Raw genomic sequence first — 23558 nt, 5'->3', positions numbered from 1 at the left:
ACACAAGATGTTCTGCCGATATTTTTTACCTTATACCATGTTACATTATACTCTGTAACCAATTGTTACGCTTTATTGATTATGAAAATACATAAAAAAGTAAAAGAAAAAAAACTATGGTTCTCAGACTTGAGACACTAAAACAAAAAAATATTATTTTCAAAAATATTATTTTGTAAAACTAAAATAAATAAAAAAGTAGACATATTAGGTATCGCCCCATCCGTAAGAATCAGCTCTATAAAAATACCCCATGACCTAACCCCTCAGATGAACTCAGTTAAAAAAATTAAAATAAAAACAGTGCAAAAAAATGTATTTTTTGGTCACCTTAAATCACAAAAATTGTAATAGCAAACGATCAAAAAGTCATATGCCCCCCAAAATAGTGCCAATAAAACCGTCCTCTCATCCCGCAAAAAATTAGCCCCTATCTAAGATAATCGGCTAAAAACAAAAAAAAAATTACTCTTAGACTATGGAGATACTAAATATTATTTTTGTTTATAAAAAGATAATATAGTGTAAAACATAAATACATTTTAAAAAAGTAGACATATAAGTTATCTCCGCATCCATAAGAATCTGCTCTATAAAAATACCCCATGACCTAACCCCTCAGATGAACACAATAAAAAATAATAATAATAAAAACAGTGCCAAAACAGCAATTTTTTGGCAAATGTTTCATTTTAATCAGTTTTTTTTCCAATAACAAAGCAAGGGTTAACAGCCAAACAAAACTTAACATTTATTACCCTGATTCTGCAGTTTACAGAAACACCCCATATGTGGTCTTAAACTGCTGTATGACCAAATGGCAGGGCGGAGAAAGAAAGGAACGCTGTATGGTTTCTGGAAGGCAGATTTTGATAGCCTTTTTTTTTTTTGGCACCATGTCCCATTTGAAGCCCATCTGATGCACCCCTAGAGTAGAAACTCCATAAAAGCAACCCCATCTAAGAAACTACACCCCTCAAGGTATTCAAAACTGATTTTACAAACTTTATTAACCCTTTAGGTGTTCCTCAACAGTTTATGGCAAATGGAGATTAAATTTCAGAATTTCTATTTTTGGTATCCTTGCCTCTTGGTAGCCAAAAATGTAATATAGAGCAACCAAAAATCATATGTACCCAAAAAATAGTCCCAACAAAACTGCCACTTTATCCTGTAGGTCACTTTCATGGAGTTTCTACTCTAGGGGTGCATTAGGGGGGTTTCAAATGGGACATGGTGTAAATAAACCAGTCCAGCAAAATCTGCATTCCAAAAACCACACGGTGCACCTTTCCCTCTATGCCCTACCGTGTGCCCGTACAGTAGCTTACGGACACATATGGAGTGTTTCTGCAAACTACAGAATCGGGGCAATAAATATAGCATTTTGTTTGGCTGTTAACCCTTGCTTTTTTACTGGGAAAAATGAATTAAAATGGAACATTTTCCAAAAAGTGAAATTCTCAAATTTCATCTCCATATGCCAATAACTCTTGTGCAACACCTAAAGGGTTAACAAAGTTTGTAAAATATGATAAAAATCCTGCTAAAATCAAACTCCCTGCTAAGACGAAAAAATCCGCTAAAACCTCCCAAAACGATGAACTCTCCCAGGATGGTCTAGAGGATGCAGACCAGGAGGTAGGCGAGGAAAGCCTCTCTGCACAAATGCAAACCGAATACGACCCAGCTGTCTTGGACAGAATCCTAAGTGCTGTGGAAAATAATGGCACTTTAGTGCAAGGAATGTCCACTCAATTGGGGTCAGTGCAGAGCGATATCTCATTAATAAGAGAAGATCTAGCAAAGATTCGGGATCGAGTCCATAGCATGGAAAAATCCGTTGACTCTCTGCAAACTGACATGGGCATATTAAAATCTAAAACTTCGCTTCTTGCTTCAGAAAATCAAGCACTTCAAAACAAGATAGAGGACTTAGAAAATAGGTCAAGGCGCAACAACGTTCGTATAATCGGTTTCCCAGAAGGAGTTGAAGGCCGTCATCTAGAGGAACAACTTAAAGATGTGCTTATGAACAGCTTTGGCAGCGATAACTTTTCCTCTATGTTTCAAATAGAAAGAGCCCACCGAATTCCGGGAGGGAAACCTATCCCAGGGAGACCGCCGCGTGCAGTCTTAATGAAATTATTACTGTCCGCGGATAGAGATAGTATCTTGAGGAGAGCAAGAGAATGTGCACCTATTGAATATCAGGGTACAAAACTGCTCTTCTTTCCTGACTTTGCGCGGCAGACTCAGGAAAGAAGAAGAAATTTTATAGAGATAAAGAAACGCTTGGCGGTTAAGGAGATTAAATACTCCCTACAATACCCAGCGAAATTAAGAGTAATTCATAACGGGTCTTCCCTTTTTTTTGAGTCACCACAACAGGCATCAGACTGGATGGATCAGATGGGCATCTGAAACTGTGCTTCACTATGATTGGAGGGATAGGAGGGGGGCCAGGCTGGGGGAGAACGGCCGGAGGTTAGAGGTTCGCTGACTAGTTCGGGCGGATCAAGAGAGGGGGGGGGGGACCCACCTTGCAGGAATGGTCTTTTTTTTTTTTTTTTTTTTTCTTTTGTGAGAGATGTCCACTAGAATTGTAGCTTGGAACGTCAGAGGACTTGGGGAAAGAGTTAAAAGGCAAGCGATTATGGACGCATTAAAAAGATATCTTCCAGCAATTATCTGTATAGTAGAAACTCACCTAACTAGGGAAACCTTGTCCCGCCTGACAACGGGATGGCAGTCCCAATCGTATCATTCTACCTTTAGTGGCTCTTCCAGGGGTATTTCGGTTCTTATTCATAACTCCATAGATTTCGCCCTTATAAAATCTCATATAGATGCCCAGGGCAGATTTATTTTCTTGCATGGCAAGCTTAATGGTGATAGTTATATTCTAGCCTTTTTCTATATACCTCCGTCATTTTCAATGTACCCACTGCTTCAGTTAATGCTCTTTTCTGAAAAGAGACCAGAATGCCGCTTAATCCTGATAGGGGATTTTAATGCGGTCATTGATCCTAATAAAGACAGATTTTCACTTGATGTGGAAAAGGGGAGGTATCCTTGTAACTCCCCGCTGCCTCAATTCTGCTCTGAGGTGGGAGTGGTGGATATATGGGAACATCTTGGTGGAGGAAAGAGAGTATACTCCTGTGTCAGTAGGGGGGGCAGAGCAATGTCTAGGATCGATCTAGCATTTATTAATGAGAGCAATCTGAGTAATATCTGCAAGATGCGATACGGAGTAAGAACAGTTTCGGACCATTCACCCCTACTGGTTGAGGTTCGCAGCGGGAAGAATAAGGATACTAGGGGGCCAGGATTTAAGCTAAATCCATATTGGCTCACTATTCTGGACAATCTGCAGACGATTAAACTACTGATATCCTCCTTTTGGGAGGTTAACCTTCCCTCTGCTAATATCAACATAGTATGGGATGCCTTGAAAGCATATTTAAGGGGGGTCTTTATAAGTGAGATTGCCGCAGTAAAGAGAACATTTAGAAAGAAAGAGGAGGAACTGGGTAAGATCGCTGCACTCACAGCTGAGCGATACGCTAGCCATCCCACTGAGCACAATAGGCAAGAGATGCAGAAGGCTAGTTGCTCCTTGGAGAAATATGTAACAGAGAAAGCAAATCATAGGGTATTCTTCAAGGGGCTCAATTATTTCATCGAGTCTGGACGTCCGGGCAAGCTTCTAGCTAGAATAATTTCGCAACAAGATAAGAAAAAACAATCTATCATCTCAATTCGTAATGTAGAGGGCGAAACCATAACAGATCCAGAGGGAATTGGGAATATTTTTCTACAATATTTTGCTCAGATATATAGATCCTCCCCTGGACTGTCATCTGAACTGGTGATGCGGTTCCTCGAGAAAATTCCACTTTCTACGTTAAATGAAACTCAAAAAGAATATCTGGAGGAGGAGCTCTCTCTTGCTGAGTTGCAGGAGGCCCTTGGGTCCGTCTCGGGGAACTCATCGCCAGGAACAGACGGCCTTCCATATGAGGTCTATCGCAAGCATAGTGAGGTGATCCTCCCCCAGCTGCTGGAGGTTTTCTCCCAAGCAGCACAGGGAGGGAGATTACCACACTCTATGATGGAGGCCCTTATTGTTCTAATTCTAAAAAAGGATAAAGATCCGGCCGAATTGAGCTCCTATAGACCAATCTCCCTATTAAATACAGACGCTAAGTTACTATCAAAAGTCCTTGCTAGGAGGCTCTCGCGCATTATCCCTACGATTATTCATCCGGATCAAAACGGCTTTATGCCAAACAGGGGCACCCATCACAATTTGCATAGGCTATTTATGAATATTCAATCCCCGGGGCGCGGCGCCCGCTCCATCCTGTCGTTGGATGCTACTAAAGCCTTCGACAGGGTGGAGTGGATTTTTCTTTGGGAGGTAATGAAAAAAATGGGCTTTTGCCCAAAATTTATGGCAATGGTCCGGCTACTCTATAACTCCCCAGTCGCCAGGATTAGGATCAATGATTTGATGACAGAGAGCTTTATTCTGGGAAGAGGCACCCGCCAAGGCTGTCCCCTTTCTCCCCTTTTATTTAATATTTATATCGAACCCTTAGCGGCCATGATACGACATGATCCGGAGGTGGCCGGTTTTGGCATAATGGGGAAGCATGACCGTGTGTCCCTCTACGCAGATGACATTCTGGTTTTTATTCATCAAACAAATACCACCCTCCCTCGCATAATGGATCTGGTCGGTCACTTTTCCGACATATCCGGACTTGAGATCAATTGGGAGAAGACAGTACTTCTCCCGATAGACGAGCTGCGAGGCGAATTAAATAATCAGATAACGATCTCTGATTCAATAAAGTACCTGGGGATAATAATTTCCGCCAAACCTCAGGAATATCTACAGCTTAATCTGTTCCCCTTGCTGATGAAGTTGAGAGCAAAAATTAAGATATGGCAGAAAATTCTGCAAGCAAGAGCGGATAGAATTTCATTAATAAAAATGGTAGTGCTGCCCCAGGTTCTTTATGTCCTGCGCAACTCGCCTATATGGATTACAGACAAGCATTTCAGATTGATAGAGCGGATGCTTAATGACTTACTATGGGGGAGGAAGCGTGTGAGACTGAAGGCACTTTATTTTTCCATGCCCTATAGGCGGGGAGTTCTTAATCTCCCATATTTTAGGGGTTATTTTGTTGCCTCCCAACTCTGCCTTTTTAGTGACTGGGAAAATAGTCCTTTCTGCAGTAAAGTGGTGAAGGAGGCAGGTTTTTCTGATTTCTTCACTGTACTGGAATCCGATTACCTATTAAATATACTGAGCGGGTACACACTTTTCTGCAGAATGGCTATAAAGACCTGGTCAGTTATAAGGGCTTGGTGCACAGTTAAGGCATCGCTTATCTGCACCCCATTATTGCACAATCCGAAACTTCTTAATCTAAACGATTTAAGTTGCAGTCAGTACTGGAGGACTAAAAATGTGCAGTACTTACATCAAGTAGTCAGCGGTGGACAAATTCTGCCCCTTATGGAACTAAGGGCAAAATTAGGTGAGGTGGCCTGGTTCGCATATTTTCAATTGAGGTCAGCACTCTTTAGCACTTTGAACAGTCACCTTTTTATTATAGACACTCCTTTATTTTTACAGGATTTAATTTGTAAGAAAACTGCCACGAGAATTAAACTATCTTACTGTTATAGACACTTAATGGATAATGGATGGTGGGAAGAGATGGGGAAAATGCTATCTGTCCGGCTTTTCAGCATTTATTCCATAGATGTAGAATGTGAAGGTTCAAATGTTGACACTATTATGTATATTCGTATGAAATTATTGTTAACCACGTTCACAGATTAGAATTGGCGGACTTATGGATTTTATAATGTTAATTATGTAATATGTATTTAAGTTTTTGTATCACAATAAATAAAATTTAATTAAGAAAAAAAAAAAAAAAAGTTTGTAAAATCTGTTTTGAATACATTGAGGGGTGTAGTTTCTTAGATGGGGTCACTTTTATGGAGTTTCTACTCTAGGGGTACATCAGGGGGGCTTCAAATGGGACATGGTGTATATAAACCAGTCCAGCAAAATCTGCCTTCCAAAAACCATATGGCGCACCTTTCCCTCTACGACCTACTGTGTACCAGTACAGTAGTTTGCAGCCACATATGGGGTGTTTCTGCAAACTACAGAATCGGGGCAATAAATATAGCATTTTGTTTGGCTGTTAACACTTGCTTTGTTACTGGAAAAAATTTATCAACATGGAAAATTTTGAAATGTTATCTACATTTGCCATTAACTCTTGTGGAACACCTAAAGGGTTAACGACGTTTGTAAAATCAGTTTTGAATACCTTGAGGGGTGTAGTTTATAGAATGGCGTCATTTTTGGGTGATTTCTATTATGTAAGCCTCACAAATTGACTTCTGACCTGAACTGGTCCCTAAAAATTGGGTTTTTGAACATTTCTGAAAAATTTAAAGATTTTCTTCTAAACTTCTAAGCCTTGTAACGTCCCCAAAAACTAAAATGTAATTCCCAAAATTATCCAAACATGAAGTAGACATATGGGGAATGTAAATTAATAACTATTTTATGAGGTATTACTATGTATTATAGAAGTAGAGAAATTGAAACTTGGAAATTTGCAATTTTGTAAAATTTTTTGTAAATTTGGTATTTTTTATTAATTTCATTTCATTTTACCAGTGTCATGAAGTGCAATATGTGACGAAAAAACAGTCTCAGAATGGCCTGGATAAGTCAAAGCGTTTTAAAGTTATCACCACTTAAAGTGACACTGGTCAGATTAGCAAAAAATGGCCTGGTCCTTAAGGTGAAATATGGCTGTGTCCTTAAGGAGTTAAAGGGGTTGTCCAGCCAAGGTACTGAATATGACCTGCCTCTCAAAGTAATTGCCTGGGTGCTCATTTCTTGTAAGTTAAGAGGGACCGAGAAGCAGAGACTGGAGAGGGACCTGGAAAGCTTTGGAATGGGAGTAGGGAAGGACCGGACAGCCCCCTTAATACATAATACATACCCCATATATACATGCACTTGGGCATACTGTATCCCCGACAACCAGGAACATTTTTTCAAAATAATACAAATACTAGCAAGATCATTCTTTTTCATTTTGCATACTCACACCTTAATTTATAATGTGTGATATTGATGCATGCACTCTTTAGAATGACACTGCTGCCATCTACTAAGCAATTGTATTATCACAGTTTGATAATACAAGGGGTGAAAGACCTTTTTGGTCAGCAGACCTAATTAACATAAGACCCCTGTATGTAAAGAACTCTTGGAAAACACTAGAAGATCCTTCAGTACGTAGTGAAAGCACATAGAGGATAAATAGCAGTGCTTTGCAGACCAGTCAGTAGCGGACAGGAAATGAAAGAGTAAGCTGGTGGCTGCTGCTGGAGACAGATCCAGCATTTTATTCCTGTGTGTAACTAGCTTGATAAGAGTAAGCGGTTGACACTGGAAAGAAAAGAACAACACTTCAGAGATTAACTAGGGCAGTAGAAATCAAATACTGCAGAGGATTTCAGGCTGGGGAAGGGGGGATGGGGGTGAAGAGAAGCCACCTAGTCTGTGCCTTTTAGAAGCGGCCTAAGCCTGTAAAAGAGACAGCCCTGTAACAATAGCTGTCATCCTGTGTGAGATATTGAATACAATACATAGTGTAGCAAGGTAGAGATTTCACAGTTGATGAGAGTGTGCACAGTGGTTGTGAAGTCAGAGAAAACACAACCTGGAAGTGACTGTTAGAGACTGTGCAGATTGTGTGGTACAATGCAATGTGAAGAGAGAGCTGGGGTGATTAATGCGAGTACAGCCATCTTCATTACTGGCACTCTGAGGTCAACACCCAGCTAGACGGGTGCTAGATGGGTGCGACAAAAGCCAGAGAAACATGGGGTTGTTAACTTAAAGGGACAGTGTCACATTTGTCTGTTGCCCCTTAAAGAGACAGTGTACCAATACATTTTGCTACCCCTAACTAAGGCTACTTTCAAACTGGCGTTTCTGGGTCCGCTTGTGAGATCTGTTTCAGGGCTCTCACAAGCGGCCCAAAATGGATCAATTAAGCCCCAATGCATTCTGAATGGATAAGGATCCGTTCAGAATGCATTAATTTGGCTGTGTTTAGTCTCTGTTGTGTTTTTTAGACGGTCACTAAAACACAGCTTGCAGCGTTTTGGTGACCGCCTGTCTATGCGCAGCCAAACGGATCCGTCTAGACTTACAATGTAAGTCAATGGGGACGGATCCGTTTTTCACTGACACAATATGGTGCAATTAAAAAACGGATCCGTCCCCCATTGTCTTTCAATGTAAGTCAAGACGGATCTGTTTTGACTTAGACTTTTTTTTTATTAATAATGCAAACGGATCCTTTATTAACGGATACAAGCGTTTGCATTATTGGTGCAGATCCGTCTGTGCAGATACAAGACGGATCTGCGCCAAACGCGAGTGTGAAAGTAGCCTAAGCCTGTGCACTCATTTAGAGACTGTAACCACTAAGTTGTTGCCTGTGGAAGACTGTTGTAAAGTTTACTACCCCATGTGAGTCAAGTAAAAACTACCTCATTTAAGTAATAACTGTGTCAGCCCAATTCCTTCCAGCGCCCTAAAGTGGGGGGCCATGCATACCACTCAGGGACAAAAAGATCCTGTTCTGTAAGTGTCTGACCACCCCTTGCTCAATTTTGGCAAAAGTAGGAATTAAAATATTCAAAGGGTTGTCCTATTTAGGGGTCCCACTGCTGGTAAAACCTGCAATCAGGTGTTGCTACCAGAAGAACTAAACACTTAGGGTTCGACTACATGGCTACCTTGATTGCGCAACAGGTATCGCAACATGACTCGCACATTTGCTGTGACCGCGACCCCAGAATTGCAAAGATCCTTCCCTGCTAGATTTTTTGTGATTCTGGAGTTGCAGTCATGGCGAACATGTGAGTTGCACTGTGACCCCATTAATTTCTATGGCTGCGCTGGCACACTGCGATACTTGGGCATGACACCTGTCACATGACAATCTCGCCGTGTAGCCGAACCCAAATTTGAGAAGGAAAAAAATGAAGCATTAAATAACTCCTACTGACAGCAATGGGCGCATATTGTTTGCAATGAATACTGGCAACCCTTCATACCCAAGAACAGTACTTCATTTGTCTCCAGCTCTTGCTAAAAGATCAAGATCACCTTTCATCCGGTCAACATATCCAAATAGTGCATGGAACAAGGGAAATCCAAATTCAGCAACCAGTTTCATTTCTTAAACCAGTCATAAAACAAAAAACTTAACGGAATAGGAAGATAAATGAAGGTGTTCAGTAAACTGCATCTGAAACACTAAGCTAAGAACTTCCCTGTCCTACCAGCAGATGTCATCAAAAACCTTTAATTCAGAAATCAGTCATTTCAGCAAAAAATAATCAATTTCTGCACTTTCAACATATATTAAATGACTAAAAATAGTCTATACATCACAGGTATAAAATCAAAAAATAAAAATTAAAAATTAATTTAGATTGCAAGAATAAGTAAATTTATTTACTCCACAAACAGAACTCATATAAGAAAATGCATAGGTTTACACAATACATAGTATATACACAACCCACACTCATCACTCTGTAACCAGCAGTTTATATCCACTCTTGCGCACCATCTTTTTTTCTTGCATCTAAATCGGTTCTAAATTCTGTGTGGGTTATTTTAATTCAATTTACTTAGGGGCTGTCCAGGATTTTACAAGTGATGACCTATCCTCAGGTTGGGATAGAACATCGCTTTCTGATTGGTTGGAGTCCAACAACCAACACCTCCACTGTTCAGCTGTCTTGCAGTAGCTCCAGCGCTGTGTAGTGGACAGAGCTAGTTACTACAGCGCTGCTCCCACTCACTTCAAAAGAAGCAGCACTACAGTAACTTGCTCCGACCTCTACACAATTGACAGAGTCTGGTCTGGTACCCGACCTACTGCAGAATAGATGATTGGAGAAGCTGCAGGGTGTTGCATCCCCACATATCAAATAGTAACGGGTTATCATGAGGATAGGATATGATTTGTAAAAATCCTGAACAACCGCTGTATGGTTATGCTTTAAATTAACAGAACTCTATATTACCTTCACCTTGATTTCCTTCTGTTCCACTGACTCCTCCCATATTTGCTGATCATAGGCTCCAATCTGTATGAAAGATTATTAGTAGTGTACTGTCAGTGTTGTACATAATTCTTGTGCACATGTTCTTCGTAAGACATTGATACCCTGCAGAGGTATACAGTGGTTTTTCTAGGGGACAATATCTTTGCACACATGTCTGTGCTCATAAGCTGTACGGATCTGTATTAAAGCAGCTATGCAGGGCACTGCAATACAGGGTCCTAACAGTGGGCATTTCCAGAAATGCAAAATACAGTATTATAAATGTACAAACTAAAGTATAATCATTTTGATATATAAAACCAAGGTTGGTATGACATGTTAGAGGTGAAGTGCAGAAAGTCAGGTCAAACGGGAGAAATGTATTAATACAGATACAGTTGCATTGCTTATTGCTTACTAATAAAATGTAGTGAGATTGTTATTTGGAAATCAATGTAATTAAACTAATATCCTTGAATGTAATAACTAGAGATGAGCGAATCGAAGCTGACGAAGTGGAATTTGATTTGAATTTCAGGAAAAATTTGATTCGCAAAGAATGCGAATTTCATTGCGCTTCATGGTAACTAATCACAATTTTCGTAAAATGGCGGCTACTTGTATGAGGACTGAGGACATGGGGCAAGGAACTCTGGGAAGGCGGGATCACCCAGATTGAAATGCGTGCATGCAGCCAATCAGCAGCCAGTCAGCCCAGTGATGTCACAGCTCTATAAATACGTCTGCCATCTTACAGTCAGACATTTTCCAGCATTCAGAGAGCAGGGACAGACTTGTGAAGGTGCTAGGGACAGCAAGTGGGAAAACAATTGTGGGAAAAAAAAGACAGAAAAAACGATTTATACGTGCAGGGAAAGGATAGGGAGGAATAATTTCACAGCATCTTAGTGCAGGGAGAGAGGTCAGAAGGCACTAGGGACATTGATAGGAAAGAAATTTACAGGGAACGATTATTTGGGGATCTAAATAGTTATTAGACAGCTCTGTCATTCCAGCTTTTTGTTATTGGGCTGCAAGTGTTATGTTGTAAAGCCTTTAGTGGCTTATATCTTAGTATCTTATTCAGTACAACAAGAAAAATATATACGCATTTCACTTCTGCAGTTATTTCTGTTGAAAGCGTATAAGGGTGTATTTCAGTAAAAAACAAAAAAATATATAAGCACTGCACTGTTGCAGTTATTTCTGGTGAAAGCGTATAGGGGCGTAGTTTAATACAACAAGAAAAATATATTCTCAGTACACTTCTGAAGTTATTTCTGTTAAAAGCGTATAAGGGTGTATTTCAGTACTACAAGAAAAATATATACGCATTTTACTTCTGCAGTTATGTCTGCTGAATAAGGGTGTATTTCAGTAAAAAACTAAAAATATGTATGCAATGCACAGTTGCAGTTATTTCTGGCGAAAGCGTATAGGGGCGTAGTTCAGTACTTCAAGAAAAATATATTCTCAGTACTCTTCTGCAGTTATTTCTGTTGAAAGCATATAGGGGCGTATTTCAGTAAGAAAAGAAAAATATATATGCACTGCACTGTTGCAGTTATTTCTGGTGAAAGCATATAGGGGCGTAGTTCAGTCCAACAAAAAAAATATATTCTCGGTTCACTTCTACAGTTATTTCTGTTGAAAGCGAATAGGGGCGTATTTCAGTACAAAAAGAAAAATATATACGAACTGCACTGTTGCAGTTAATTCTGGTGAAAGTGTATAGGGGCATATTTCAGTACTACAAGAAAAATATATACTCACTTCACTCTTTAATTATTTTCTGGTCAAAGCATATAGTGGCCTATTTAAGTCCCAACAAGAAAAATATATTCTCAGGTCACTTCTGCAGTTATTTCAGTTGAAAGTGTATAGGGGTGTATTTCAGTACTACAAAAAATATATTCTCAGGTCACTGCTGCAGTTATTTCTGGTGAAAGCGTGTAGGGGCGTATTACAGTGAAAAAAGAAAGATATATACGCACTACACTGTTGCAGTTATTTCTGGTGAAAGCGTAAAGGGGTGTATTTCAGTACTACAAGAAAAATATATACGCACTTCACTCTTTAATTGTTTTCTAGTCAAAGTGTATAGTGGCCCTTTTTTAGTCCAACAAGAAAAATATATTCTCAGGTCACTTCTGAAGTTATTTGTGTTGAAAGTGTATAGGGGCGTATTTCAGTAAAAAAAGAAAAATATATACACACTGCACTGTTGCAGTTATTTATGGTGAAAGCGTATAGGGGTGTAGTTCAGTACAACAAGAAAAATTTATTCTCCGTTCACTTCTGTAGTTATTTCTATTAAAAGCTATAGGGGTGTATTTTAGTACAACACGAAAAATATATACGCACTGCACTGTTGCAGTTATTTCTGTTGAAAGCATATAGGGGCGTATTTAAGTACTACAAGAAAAATATATACGCACTGAGACAATGTCTGCCTCCTCATCCTCCTCCATGTCCTCAACCTACACTGCAGGGACAAGTCACAGTGTCCCTCTAGCATACCACATGTGCAGGGCTCGACAGTGTCGCGCTGTTCTGCACCTGGTTTGCCTTGGCGAACGGAGTCGCACAGGGGAGGAACTGCTCCTTGTGATGCATCAAGAAAATGAATGATGTCTTTCTTCGCGACAACTGAAAATCGCCAACATGCTGACCGACAACGGGAAGAACATGGTGTCGGCGTTGCGTCAAGGAAGGCTGAGCCATGCGCCCTGCATGGCACACATGTTCAATCTGGTTGTCAAGCGGTTCCTCAAGTCTTACACCCATCTTCAAGACATCCTAAAAATGGTCAGGAAACTTTGCATGCACATTAGCCACTGGTACACAGCAAAACACACCCTCCTTGAGCTCCAGCGGCAGAACGGCATCCCCCAACTTCGACATCAGCCAGTGGCAGCTCATGCGTGACACCTGCCATTTGCTCAGGCCCTTTGAAGAGGCCACGTTATTTGTCAGTCGTCAGGACTACGGAATAAACAACGTCATTCCACTGCTTCATGTCCTGGAACAAATGCTGATAACTATGGCTGGTAAGGGGACAGGAGACGTGGCGCCTTGATCTCACGGCTACATAAGCCTTGTGGGGGCTGAACTGTAAGAGGAGGAGGACATTTGAACACAGGCAATGTGTAGCCAAATGGGTGTTTTTTTTTATTCAGCAGACAGGAGAGGAGGAGCAGGTGCAGCCAGAGGAGCTACAGGGCGATGAAAAAGATGAGACAGAGGACCCGGACACACCGTGGCAGTATGTAGTGGAGATGGAGGCAGGGAGTCTCTCCGAGTCACTTGCACAAATGACATGATGCATGCTCACTTGCTTGTGTAGTGACAGTCAAATTGTCACCATTCAGCAGAGGGATGACTTCTGGCTCTCCACCTTGTTGGACCACCGAGAGGGAGGACAAACTGAACTACTACAGAGACATCCTATGTAGTCAGTTGGCCGCTGCCTATCTGCACCATTGTCCATCCTCTCGAAGGTCTGACCAGGGGGCCCTCTGTGCTCACATTCCACTGCCATGGCTACTGGGGAGGGGTGGGGTGGCAGGAGAAGTACCAGCTCCATCAGCAGCAGCCTACAGCCTGAGTCTACAGTCACTGATCAGTAGCTTTCTTCACCCGCATAGTGAAGAAACTACTCACCAGCAGCAGCAGGTAGACCTGGAGCAGGACCTGAACCAACGGGTGGTGGCACACTTGGACAGCACTCTGCCACCCAACATTGAATATCCGCTGGACTACTGGGTAGCCAAACTGTATTTGTGACCGCAACTAGCAGAGTTTGCCCTGGAAAAGCTGTCCTGCCAGGCGAGTAGTATGGCATCAGAGCGGGTGTTTAGTGCGGTGGGGGCCATAGTTTCCCCAAGGAGAACTCGCCTGTCCACCCAAAATGTGGAGAGACTGACCTTTGTCAAGATGAATCAGGTGTGGATCCGCCAGGATTTCCAACCACCAATTCCTGACATCAGACAAGATCATCCATGGTGCCACACCAACACTTTGATAAAAAAGACAGGTTTCTTCTGACTACCTGCCTCAGCTACTACTCTAATGCTGCAATCCGCCTGATCCCACATATCTGATGCCAAGTGCTCCTTATTTCACCCACCTTCGTTAGCGGGTACTGGTATTGCCACCCACTCTGTTACCGGGTCACTTTATGGTCTCATGATGCAGCTGCTGCTGCCGCCATCTCCAAGCTATGTCACCTTGCCACTCTGTGGTATCCTGCTGCTGCCATCTCCACATTATGTCACCTTGCCACTCTGTGGTATCCTCATGCTGGTGCTACTGTCATCTCCACACTATGTCACCTTGCCACTCTGTGGTCTCATCATGCTGCTGCCATCTCCACACTATGTCACCTTGCAACTCTGTGGCCTCCTGATGCTGCCACCACCTCCTAACTATGTCACCTTACCACTCTGTGGTCTTCTCATGCTGCTGCCAACTCCACACTATGTCACCTTGCCACTCTCTGGTATCCTCCTGATGCTGCAGCTGCGATCGCCATACCATGTCACCTTACCATTCTGTTGTCTCCCGATGCTGCTACTGCCATCTCCACACTATGTCACCTTGCCACTCTGTGGTCTCCTCATGCTGTGCTGCCATATCCAAACAATGTCACCTTGCTACTCTGTGGTCTCTTGATGCTGCTTCTGCTACTGCCACCTCCACACTATGTCACCTTGCCACTCTGTGGTCTCCTCATGCTGCTGCCATATCCACACTATGTCAACTTGCCACTCTGTGGTTTCCTGCTGCTGCTACTGCCATCTCCACATTATGTCACCTTGCCACTCTGTGGTCTCCTCATGCTGCTGCTACTGCCATCTCCATATTACGTCACCTGGCCACTATGTGGTCTCCTCATGCTGCTGCTACTGTTATCTCCACATTATGCCACCTTACCACTCTGTGGTCTCCTCATGCTGCTGCTACTGCCATCTCCACATTATGTCACCTTGTCACTCTGTGGTCTCCTCATGCTGCTGCCAAACTCCACACTATGTCACCTTGCCACTCTGTGGTATCCTCCTGATACTGCTGCTGCTACTGCCATCTCCACACTATGTCACCTTGTCTCTCTGTGGTTTCTAGTGTTGATTGAGAACCAAAGTGCTCGGGTGCTTGAGTAGAACACCTCGGGATGCTCTGGTGCTCTACGGAGAACCTGAGCATTAAACCAGGCACCTGCTCAGAAGAAGGGAGGGTGTCTGGTTCACATGAAAAGGTCAGAAATTGATGGAAACACCACTGACATGATTCAGGAACAGCATGGGGAGGATATCTGGATGCATCTTGGACTTCCAGGTTGCTGCTGGGAACGATGTTGTCCGATCGGAACCCCAGCAGTGTAAGCCTGGGGCTCCGTACGGTTACCATGGCAGCCAGGACGCTATTGAAGCCCTGGCTGCCATAGTCGGCTCCCTTGCTGCTGTGTGCACAAAGCAGCAGGGACAGTATTCAGGGTGAATAGGACAAGGGTTCTAGCCCCTAAAAGGGGCTAATGGTTAGTAAAAAAAAAAAAAAAAAAAAAAAAAAACACAACAAAATATTAATTATAAATGAAAAAGAAAGATTTACAAAAAAAAAAAATACACGTTAACATTAAACATTTATTTTCAGCAGATTTGTGTAGGATTTTTTTTCAAAAATAAAAATTCACTGAATATTGGTATAAATTATCGGCTATCGGCCTGAAAGTTCACAGAGTATCGGTATCGGCCCTAAAAAATCTATGTCGGTTGTCGGTCGATCCCTAATTAGAACTGTAAACTGAACCAGTTATATGTGTGTTACTTACAGTTTCACCAATCGGAAACTACAAAGTTCGCAATTCAAATTCCATATTGCAATTCAAATTGCCTACAACCATACCAGATCATACTCAACCAATCTGCAAATAGTTACTACTAACGGCATACTGAAAATTGCGACCAAATACAGCAAGTGAACTATTAGTTAGACCTCAGATATACCTCTCAGATAGATCATAAAGTGCTTAAATAACTTAAAGTGAGAGTACAGATACTGAAGAGAGAAATATATCCACCATTTTATGTTGAATGACAAGATTGAACAGTTGAACCATCATTTTATGCATACCGCCATTTTGTGATACTTTATTCAACACGTGTGAAAAGTTGAAGTTAATAAAGAAGTTATTTCAAGCATTTGGTGTGCTCTTTAAACCTACTGTTTCCATAGAACAGCGTTAGAGTAATAGACAGTCTGGTTAGACTAAAAGTCAGAGATATCAAAAATTATTTTAATGCCACAGCACAAAAGGCACTTTATAGTGCTGCGCTTGCCACACTCTTTCCTCTGGTGGAGTAGAGAAGTCAGGGGCACTCCAGGCCTTGTTCATTTTGATAAGCACTTATTAGTTATTATAACCCCAGCAGCACTAAATACTCGCTCTGACAAAATGCTGGCAGTAGGGCAGGCAAGCACCTCCAAGGCGTAGAGCGCCAGTTCGTGCCACGTGTCCAGCTTGGATACCCATTAGTTGTAAGGCACAAAGGGATCATTGAGGATGCAGACACGGTCTGCTACGTACTCCTTTACCATCTTCTAAACATTTTCCCTCCTTGTGACAGTAGGCCGGGTGTCACAAAACAGTCCCAGGCCTTAGAGAGTGTTGCCCTGCCTCTGTTGGAACTGCTGTGTGTTCCCCTCATCTCCCCTCGTTGTCAGCTGGACATTTTTGGAACAAATTTTCCACAAGGACCTTCTGGTATTGCACCATTTTGCTAGTCCTTTCCACCACAGGAATGAGAGAGTAGAAGTTCTCCTTGTAGCGGGGGTCGAGAGGGGTGAACAACCAGTAATCGGTGTTGGCCAAAATGCGTATAACGCGAGGGTCACGGGAAAGGCAGCATAACATAGTCAGCCATGTGTTCCAGAGTACAAACAGACAAGACTTTGAAAGTCATCCTCCTGATGAGGACAGCAATCTCCTCATCCTCTTCGGCCTATCCACGCTGAACAGATGGAATAAACCTGCTATGGGTACAACCGTCTCCTCCTCCTCCTTCTCATCATCTTCCAATTCGCGCTTAGAAGATGAATAGAGGGTGGTCTGGATATTACCCTGTGTACTGTCTTCCCCCATTTCCACCTCTTCCACATGCAAAGCGTCCGCCTTTATTGTGAGCAGTGAGTGTTTAAGTAGACACAGAAGTGGGACGGTGACGCTAATAATAACGGCATCGCCGCTCACAATCTGTGTTGATTCTTCAAAGTTGCATGAAACCTCACAGAGGTCAGACATCCATGCCCACTCATCGCTTGTGAAGAGCGGAAGCTGACTGGAAAGGCGGCGGCCATGTTGCAGCTGGTATTTCACTACTGCCCTCTGTTGCTCACAAAGCCTGGCCAACATGTGGAACGTGGAGTTCAAGCGCATGCTCACATCGCACAACAGTTGGTGAGCTGGCAATTGCAAGCGCTGCTGCAGCGCTGCCAGACCGGCGGCAGCTGTAGATGACTTTCGGAAATGGGAACACACGCGGTGCACCTTCACCAGTAGTTCAGGCAAATTGGGGTAGGTTTTGAGAAACCGATGAACCACTAAATTGAACACGTGGGCTAGACATGGTATGTGTTTGTGCTTGCCAAGCTCCAAAGCCGCCACCAAGTTACAGCCTTTATCAGACACAACCATGACTTGATTGTAGGTTGAGTGGCGAGAGCCACAGCTCAGTCTGGTCCCTTATACCCTGCCACAGCTCTGAGGTGGTGTGCTGTTTGTCACCTAAGCAAATAAGTTTCAGGCCTGTTGCCAATTCCCCACTGCAGTGCTACACTGCTTTCAGCTACTGACTGATGGCTGACTGGTGCTGTAAGATGACAATTCAGAGGTAGAAGTGGAGGAGGAGGTGGAGGAGGAGAATGGGGGGTTGTAGCCACTAATGTAGGTGGTGGCGGAAATCCTGATGGAAGAAGGGTCCGCAATCCTTGGCGTCGGTAGCACCTGTGCCATCCCAGGGTACGACTCGCTCCTGGCCTCCACAATGTTTACCCAGTGTTCCATCCGGAAAATGTAGCGTCCCTGGCCACAAGCACTTGTCCATGTGTCAGTCGTGGACCTTCCCAATAACTGCGTTGGTCAGGGCACGGGTGATGCTACGGGACACATGCTGGTGTAAGGCAGGGACGGCACACCGGGCAAAATAGTGGAGGCTGGGAGTAAAGACGGACGGCCGCCGACACAAACCTAAATGGCAACATTTATTGAGCCAGCAATTTGGAATGGTGCACATTTAGTGCTATTGCCTGTGCGCGGGTGGCTGGGTATTTGCGCCTTCGTTCAAAGGCCTGGGGTATGGACATCTGTACGGCTCATCTCTAGTAATAACCTGTGTGTTCAGTTACTTTCTCCCTGCACTGTGAATAAAAAACATGAACAGTATATCTGAGACTAGTAAGATTGTGTTCATCTATAATTGTGACTTCAATAACAATTAGACCACATTTTATTCATAATCGTTGCAGAAATCCAGGTAATTCCATAGGGTTCAATTACTTTCTCTTGCAATTCTACATCAAACCAGAGTGCAAGTTTCTTCTCCAATGTAGTGGGTAGGGATGAGCAAAGCAAGCTTCGGATCCTAGATCCAAAGTGTCTTAGCCCAAAACTTTGGTTTAATGTTGTACGGAGATCTGTCTCCATACACCATTAAAATGTCTGGCCTCTGACGAGATGAAGCCAGTTATTCTCGAAGTCTTGCCAAACTTTGGTAAATAACTTTGGTATTTGATTTTTAAACTGGAAAACCATTTTACAACCCAGATCCGAACTCACCTTTGGTTCCGACTTCTAGCTCAGAACCGAAGCAGAGTTCGGATCCAAGTTTTTTCCAGTTTAAAAATCAAATACCTAAGTTATTCACTGAAGTCTCGTGAGACTTCGGGAATAACTGACTTTGTCTTGTCGGAGGCCATACATTTCAATGCTGTATGAAGATGGATACAGCATCTAGGATCCGAAGCTCTTTTCACTCACCCCTAGTAGTGGGCACAATATGCACATGGGCTTAAAGGTTATGGACACATTTCACATTGATAACAATTTTACGTATACAGTATATTGTGTTTAAGAAAGTTGCACTGTATTTCAGGCAGCAATCTTCATTCCTTCATTTATTTTCAGACCCTCAAATATTCAGTTTACAACCTGATCCTAGTTTTAGACCTGCTGCATGTCCTTCCCAGTAATACATGCTGGATGTGACCAGGATGCTGCAGCCTACACTAGCTCTCATCTGCCAGTACAGCTGCATTCCTTGACTGATTCTGCTTCTACAGCCCAATAAGGATTTAGTTATTTCTTGCTCTCTACTGGTACATAGTGTACACATTGTACAGGATCTCTATCCAGCCTATGCAGACTGTTGTATGAGCTCTCCTCCTTATATACACTGATCTGCCCTCCCAGAGGCTTGGACGCTTTCTTTGCTATCAACATGCTGATCTGCATTGTATGAAATCCTCCTTCTCTGCTAGAATATCTAACTCTTGGCTACTGTAAAGAAACGGAGGTTGAGGGCAGAGATAGCCAACACAGCCAAGATCTGTGTGTTGTTCAGTCATGTTATAAGCAGCATTTGTGCATCTACATTTTTCAAACCAGCACTTGGATCTGAATACTTTTGTAATAGCATGTAATTAAAATGTAGTATAGCCGGTGAGCTATTTAAAAGGATTCTGTCAGCCAGATTTTCACTACAGAGCTGTTAATATCATTATCTTATCTAAATGAAAAAATATACTAGTTTTACCCCACCTGTCTTTTCATTTTTGATCAAAATCGATTTTATAAATAATATTCATAAATATTGGGACAGCGACACAATTGTAAAAAATTTTGGCTCTATACACCACCACAATGGACTTGAAATGAAACGAACAAGATGTGCTTTAACTGCAGACTGTCAGCTTTAATTTGAGGGTATTTACATCCAAATCAGGTGAACGGTGTAGAATTACAACAGTTTGCATATGTGCCTCCCACTTGTTACAGGACCAAAAGTAATGGGACAATTGGCTTCACAGCTGTTCTATGGCCAGGTGTGTGTTATTCCCTCATTATCCCAATTACAATGAGCAGATAAAAGGTCTAGAGTTAATTTCAAGTGTGCTATTTGCATTTGGAATCTGTTGCTGTCAACTCTAAAGATAAGAACCAAAGAGCTGTCACTATCAGTGAAGCAAGCCATCATTAGGCTGAAAAGAACACAACAAACCCATCAGAGAGATTGCAAAAACATTAGGCGTGGCCAAAACAACTGTTTGGAACGTTCTTAAAAAGAAGGAACGCACCGGTGAGCTCAGCAACACCAAAAGACCCAGAAAACCATGAAGAATTATTTCCCTGGTGAAGAAAACACCCTTCACAACAGTTGGCCAGATCAAGAACACTCTCCAGCAGGTTGGTGTATGTGTGTCAAAGTCAACAATCAAGAGAAGACTTCACCAGAGTGAATACAGAGGGTTCACCACAAGATGTAAACCATTGGTGAGCCTCAAAAACAGGAAGGCCAGATTAGAGTTTGCCAAACGACATCTAAAAAAGCCTTCATAGTTCTGGAACAACATTCTATGGACAGATGCAACCAAGATCAACTTGTACCAGAGTGATGGGAAGAGAAGAGTATGGAGAAGGAAAGGAACTGCTCATGATCCTAAGCATACCACCTCATCAGTGAAGCATGGTGGTGGCAGTGTCATGGCATGGGTATGTATGGCTGCCAATGTAGCTGGTTCTCTTGTATTTATTGATGATGTGACTGCTGACAAAAGCAGCAGGATGAATACTGAAGTGTTTTGGGCAATATTATCTGCTCATATTCAGCCAAATGCTTCAGAACTCATTGGACGGTGCTTCACAGTGCAGATGGACAATGACCCAAAGCATACTGAAAAATCAACCAAAGAGTTTTTTTAAGAGAAAGAAGTGGAATGTTATGCAATGGCCATGTCAATCACCTGACCTGAATCCAATTGAGCATGCATTTCACTTGCTGAAGACAAAACTGAAGGGAAAATGCCCCAAGAACAAGCAGGAACTGAAGACAGTTGCAGTAGAGGCCTGGCAGAGCATCACCAGGGATGAAACCCAGCGTCTGGTGATGTCTATGCCTTCCAGACTTCAGGATTTGCAACCAAGTATTAAAAAGTGAAAGTTTGATTTATGATGATTGTTCTGTCCCATTACTTTTGGTTCTTTAACAAGTGGGAGGCACATATGGAAACTGTTGTAATTCCTACACCGTTCACCTGATTTGGCTGTAAATACCCTCAAATTAAAGCTGACAGTCTGCAGTTAAAGCACATCTTTCAAATCCATTGTGGTGGTGTATAGAGCCAGAAATGTTAGAATTGTGTCGATGTCCCAATATGTATGGACCTGACTGTATATGCATATGTATATGTGTATGCATGCGCCAATGATACATACGTCTGGGCCCACGCGGTGTCCTGGCAGAAGCCTCATCCAGGGGAATCGTGCATGTGCCAGCTGTCTGCGCAGTTCCGGGTCAAGCGAAGTGCGCATACAGCTGGCGCACACGCTATTCCCTTGGATGAGGCTGCGGCCAGGAAACTGCGTGGGCCTGGATGTGTGTATCATTGGCGAATGCGCGAGATTACGGTGCACTGCAAAAAAAAAAAAAAAGCTGAGGAGTAAATAATTAAGGCCCCTTTCCCACCGCCGAGTATTCCGCGCGGATGCGATGCGTGAGTTAAACGCATTGCACCAGCACTGAATACCGACCCATTCATTTCTATGGGGCTGTTCACATGAGCGGTGATTTTCACGCATCACTTATGCATTGCGTGAAAATCGCAGCATGCTCCTCTTTGTGCGTTGCGGTGCGATAATCCACGCAACGCAGGCCCCATAGAAGTGAGTGGGGTTGCGTGAAAATCGCAAGCATCCGCAAGCAAGTGCGGATGCGGTGCGATTTTCACGCACGGTTGCTAGGAGACGATCGGGATGGAGACCCGATCATTATTATTTTCCCTTATAACATGGTTATAAGGGAAAATAATAGCATTCTGAATACAGAATGCATAGTCAAATAGCGCTGGAGGGGTTAAAAAAAAAAGAAAAAATTATTTAACTCACCTTTGTCCACTTGTTCGCGTAGCCGGCATCTCCTTGTGTCTCCTCTGCTGAACAGGACCTGGGTTGAGCATTAATTACATGAACAGGACCTGTGAAGACGTCACTCCGGTCATCACATGTTCCATCACATGATCCATCACCATGGTAAAAGATCATGTGACGGACGCAGAAAAATCGCGGGTGTTCCCATAACGCACCCACACATTTTCCCGCAAAGCCCGTGTGAAAGGGGCCTAACAGTGGGGAGGCGCTGGGCTCCAAAATAAGGGGCGCGGCTGGGCTCCAACGGGCAGAAGGACAGCCCCGTGGGCTCCTTATAAATACATTTTGCATATATATAAAAGCGATTTTCATCAAAAATGAAAGGACAGGTGGGGGTAAAACTAGCATATTTTTATTTAGATAAAGGAGACTGATGATATGAACAGCTCTGTAGCAAAAATCTGGTTGACAGAATACCTTTAATAAAATGCATCTGCATAGCGCTAACTGCTGTTTGCTCTTTTTTTTATTTTTGTCTGTCTCACTGAGCTGGTCAAATGTGCTAAGTTTAACTCTTCAGTTGCCACCAGCCATATGTACAGATATTATTATTATTATTATGTTGTTTGTAAACCTTCAGTTTTTTATCACACATTAAAAAACGCATTAAAACGCATTGCACTCGCGTGGAAAAAACTGAACAACTGAATGCAATCGCAGACAAAACTGACTGAACTTGCTTGCAAAATGGTGCGATTTTCACTGAACGCACCCTGAACGCATCCGGACCTAATCCGTCACGCTCGTGTGAAATAAACCTATGGCAGATACTTCAGATCCAGATGTTAATACCTCTTTATGTTTTATTGCAATCTAAGAATGTCGTGATCAGACCTGAGAAGTTTGTGCCTTCATGGTTTAAAGCGAATGCGTCATCCGAAAAATGACCTATTGTTTAAATCATGTTTTTATGTTACGTATGTTTAAAGAATTATTTTCCACCATTTACAATTGGAGATATCACTGTGTATCAGCTCCCTAATGACCTCTGCACTGGTAACAGTGTATCGCCCTGGATCAGGGCTACTTTGAAGTCTGGACATTCGTGGACTATTGCCTATTTCCCCTATGCAAAGTCAGCAACTCCTTACTTTATTTCACTTTAAAGGGTTAACTTGCATTCACTTGCATACTGTTTAATACTGTGTAACTGCATTTTATATGTATG

The 23558-nt window shown here is 42.5% G+C and overlaps 1 protein-coding gene across 3 annotated transcripts in view; it reads right to left on the bottom strand.

Annotated features, from left to right (window-relative positions):
- The window catches only part of PHTF1 (putative homeodomain transcription factor 1), a 272612-nt gene that overhangs the window by 211883 nt on the left and 37171 nt on the right, over positions 1-23558 (bottom strand). Inside the window, exon 3 of one of the 3 annotated variants that reach the window (XM_044283480.1) lies at positions 10171-10233. The exons of 1 other annotated variant lie outside the window; for it this stretch is intronic. In XM_044283480.1, coding sequence (XP_044139415.1) covers positions 10171-10233 — 63 coding nt within the window. The remainder of the gene's footprint in view (positions 1-10170; positions 10234-23558) is intronic. One more of the 3 variants, XM_044283481.1, reaches the window with a different exon arrangement.

This window comes from Bufo gargarizans, chromosome 3 (assembly GCF_014858855.1).
Source record: "Bufo gargarizans isolate SCDJY-AF-19 chromosome 3, ASM1485885v1, whole genome shotgun sequence".
In the NCBI taxonomy this organism is placed as follows: domain Eukaryota; kingdom Metazoa; phylum Chordata; class Amphibia; order Anura; family Bufonidae; genus Bufo; species Bufo gargarizans.
The sequence above is the reverse complement of the archived record's forward strand: the minus strand, read 5'-3'. Positions and strand labels throughout refer to the sequence as shown.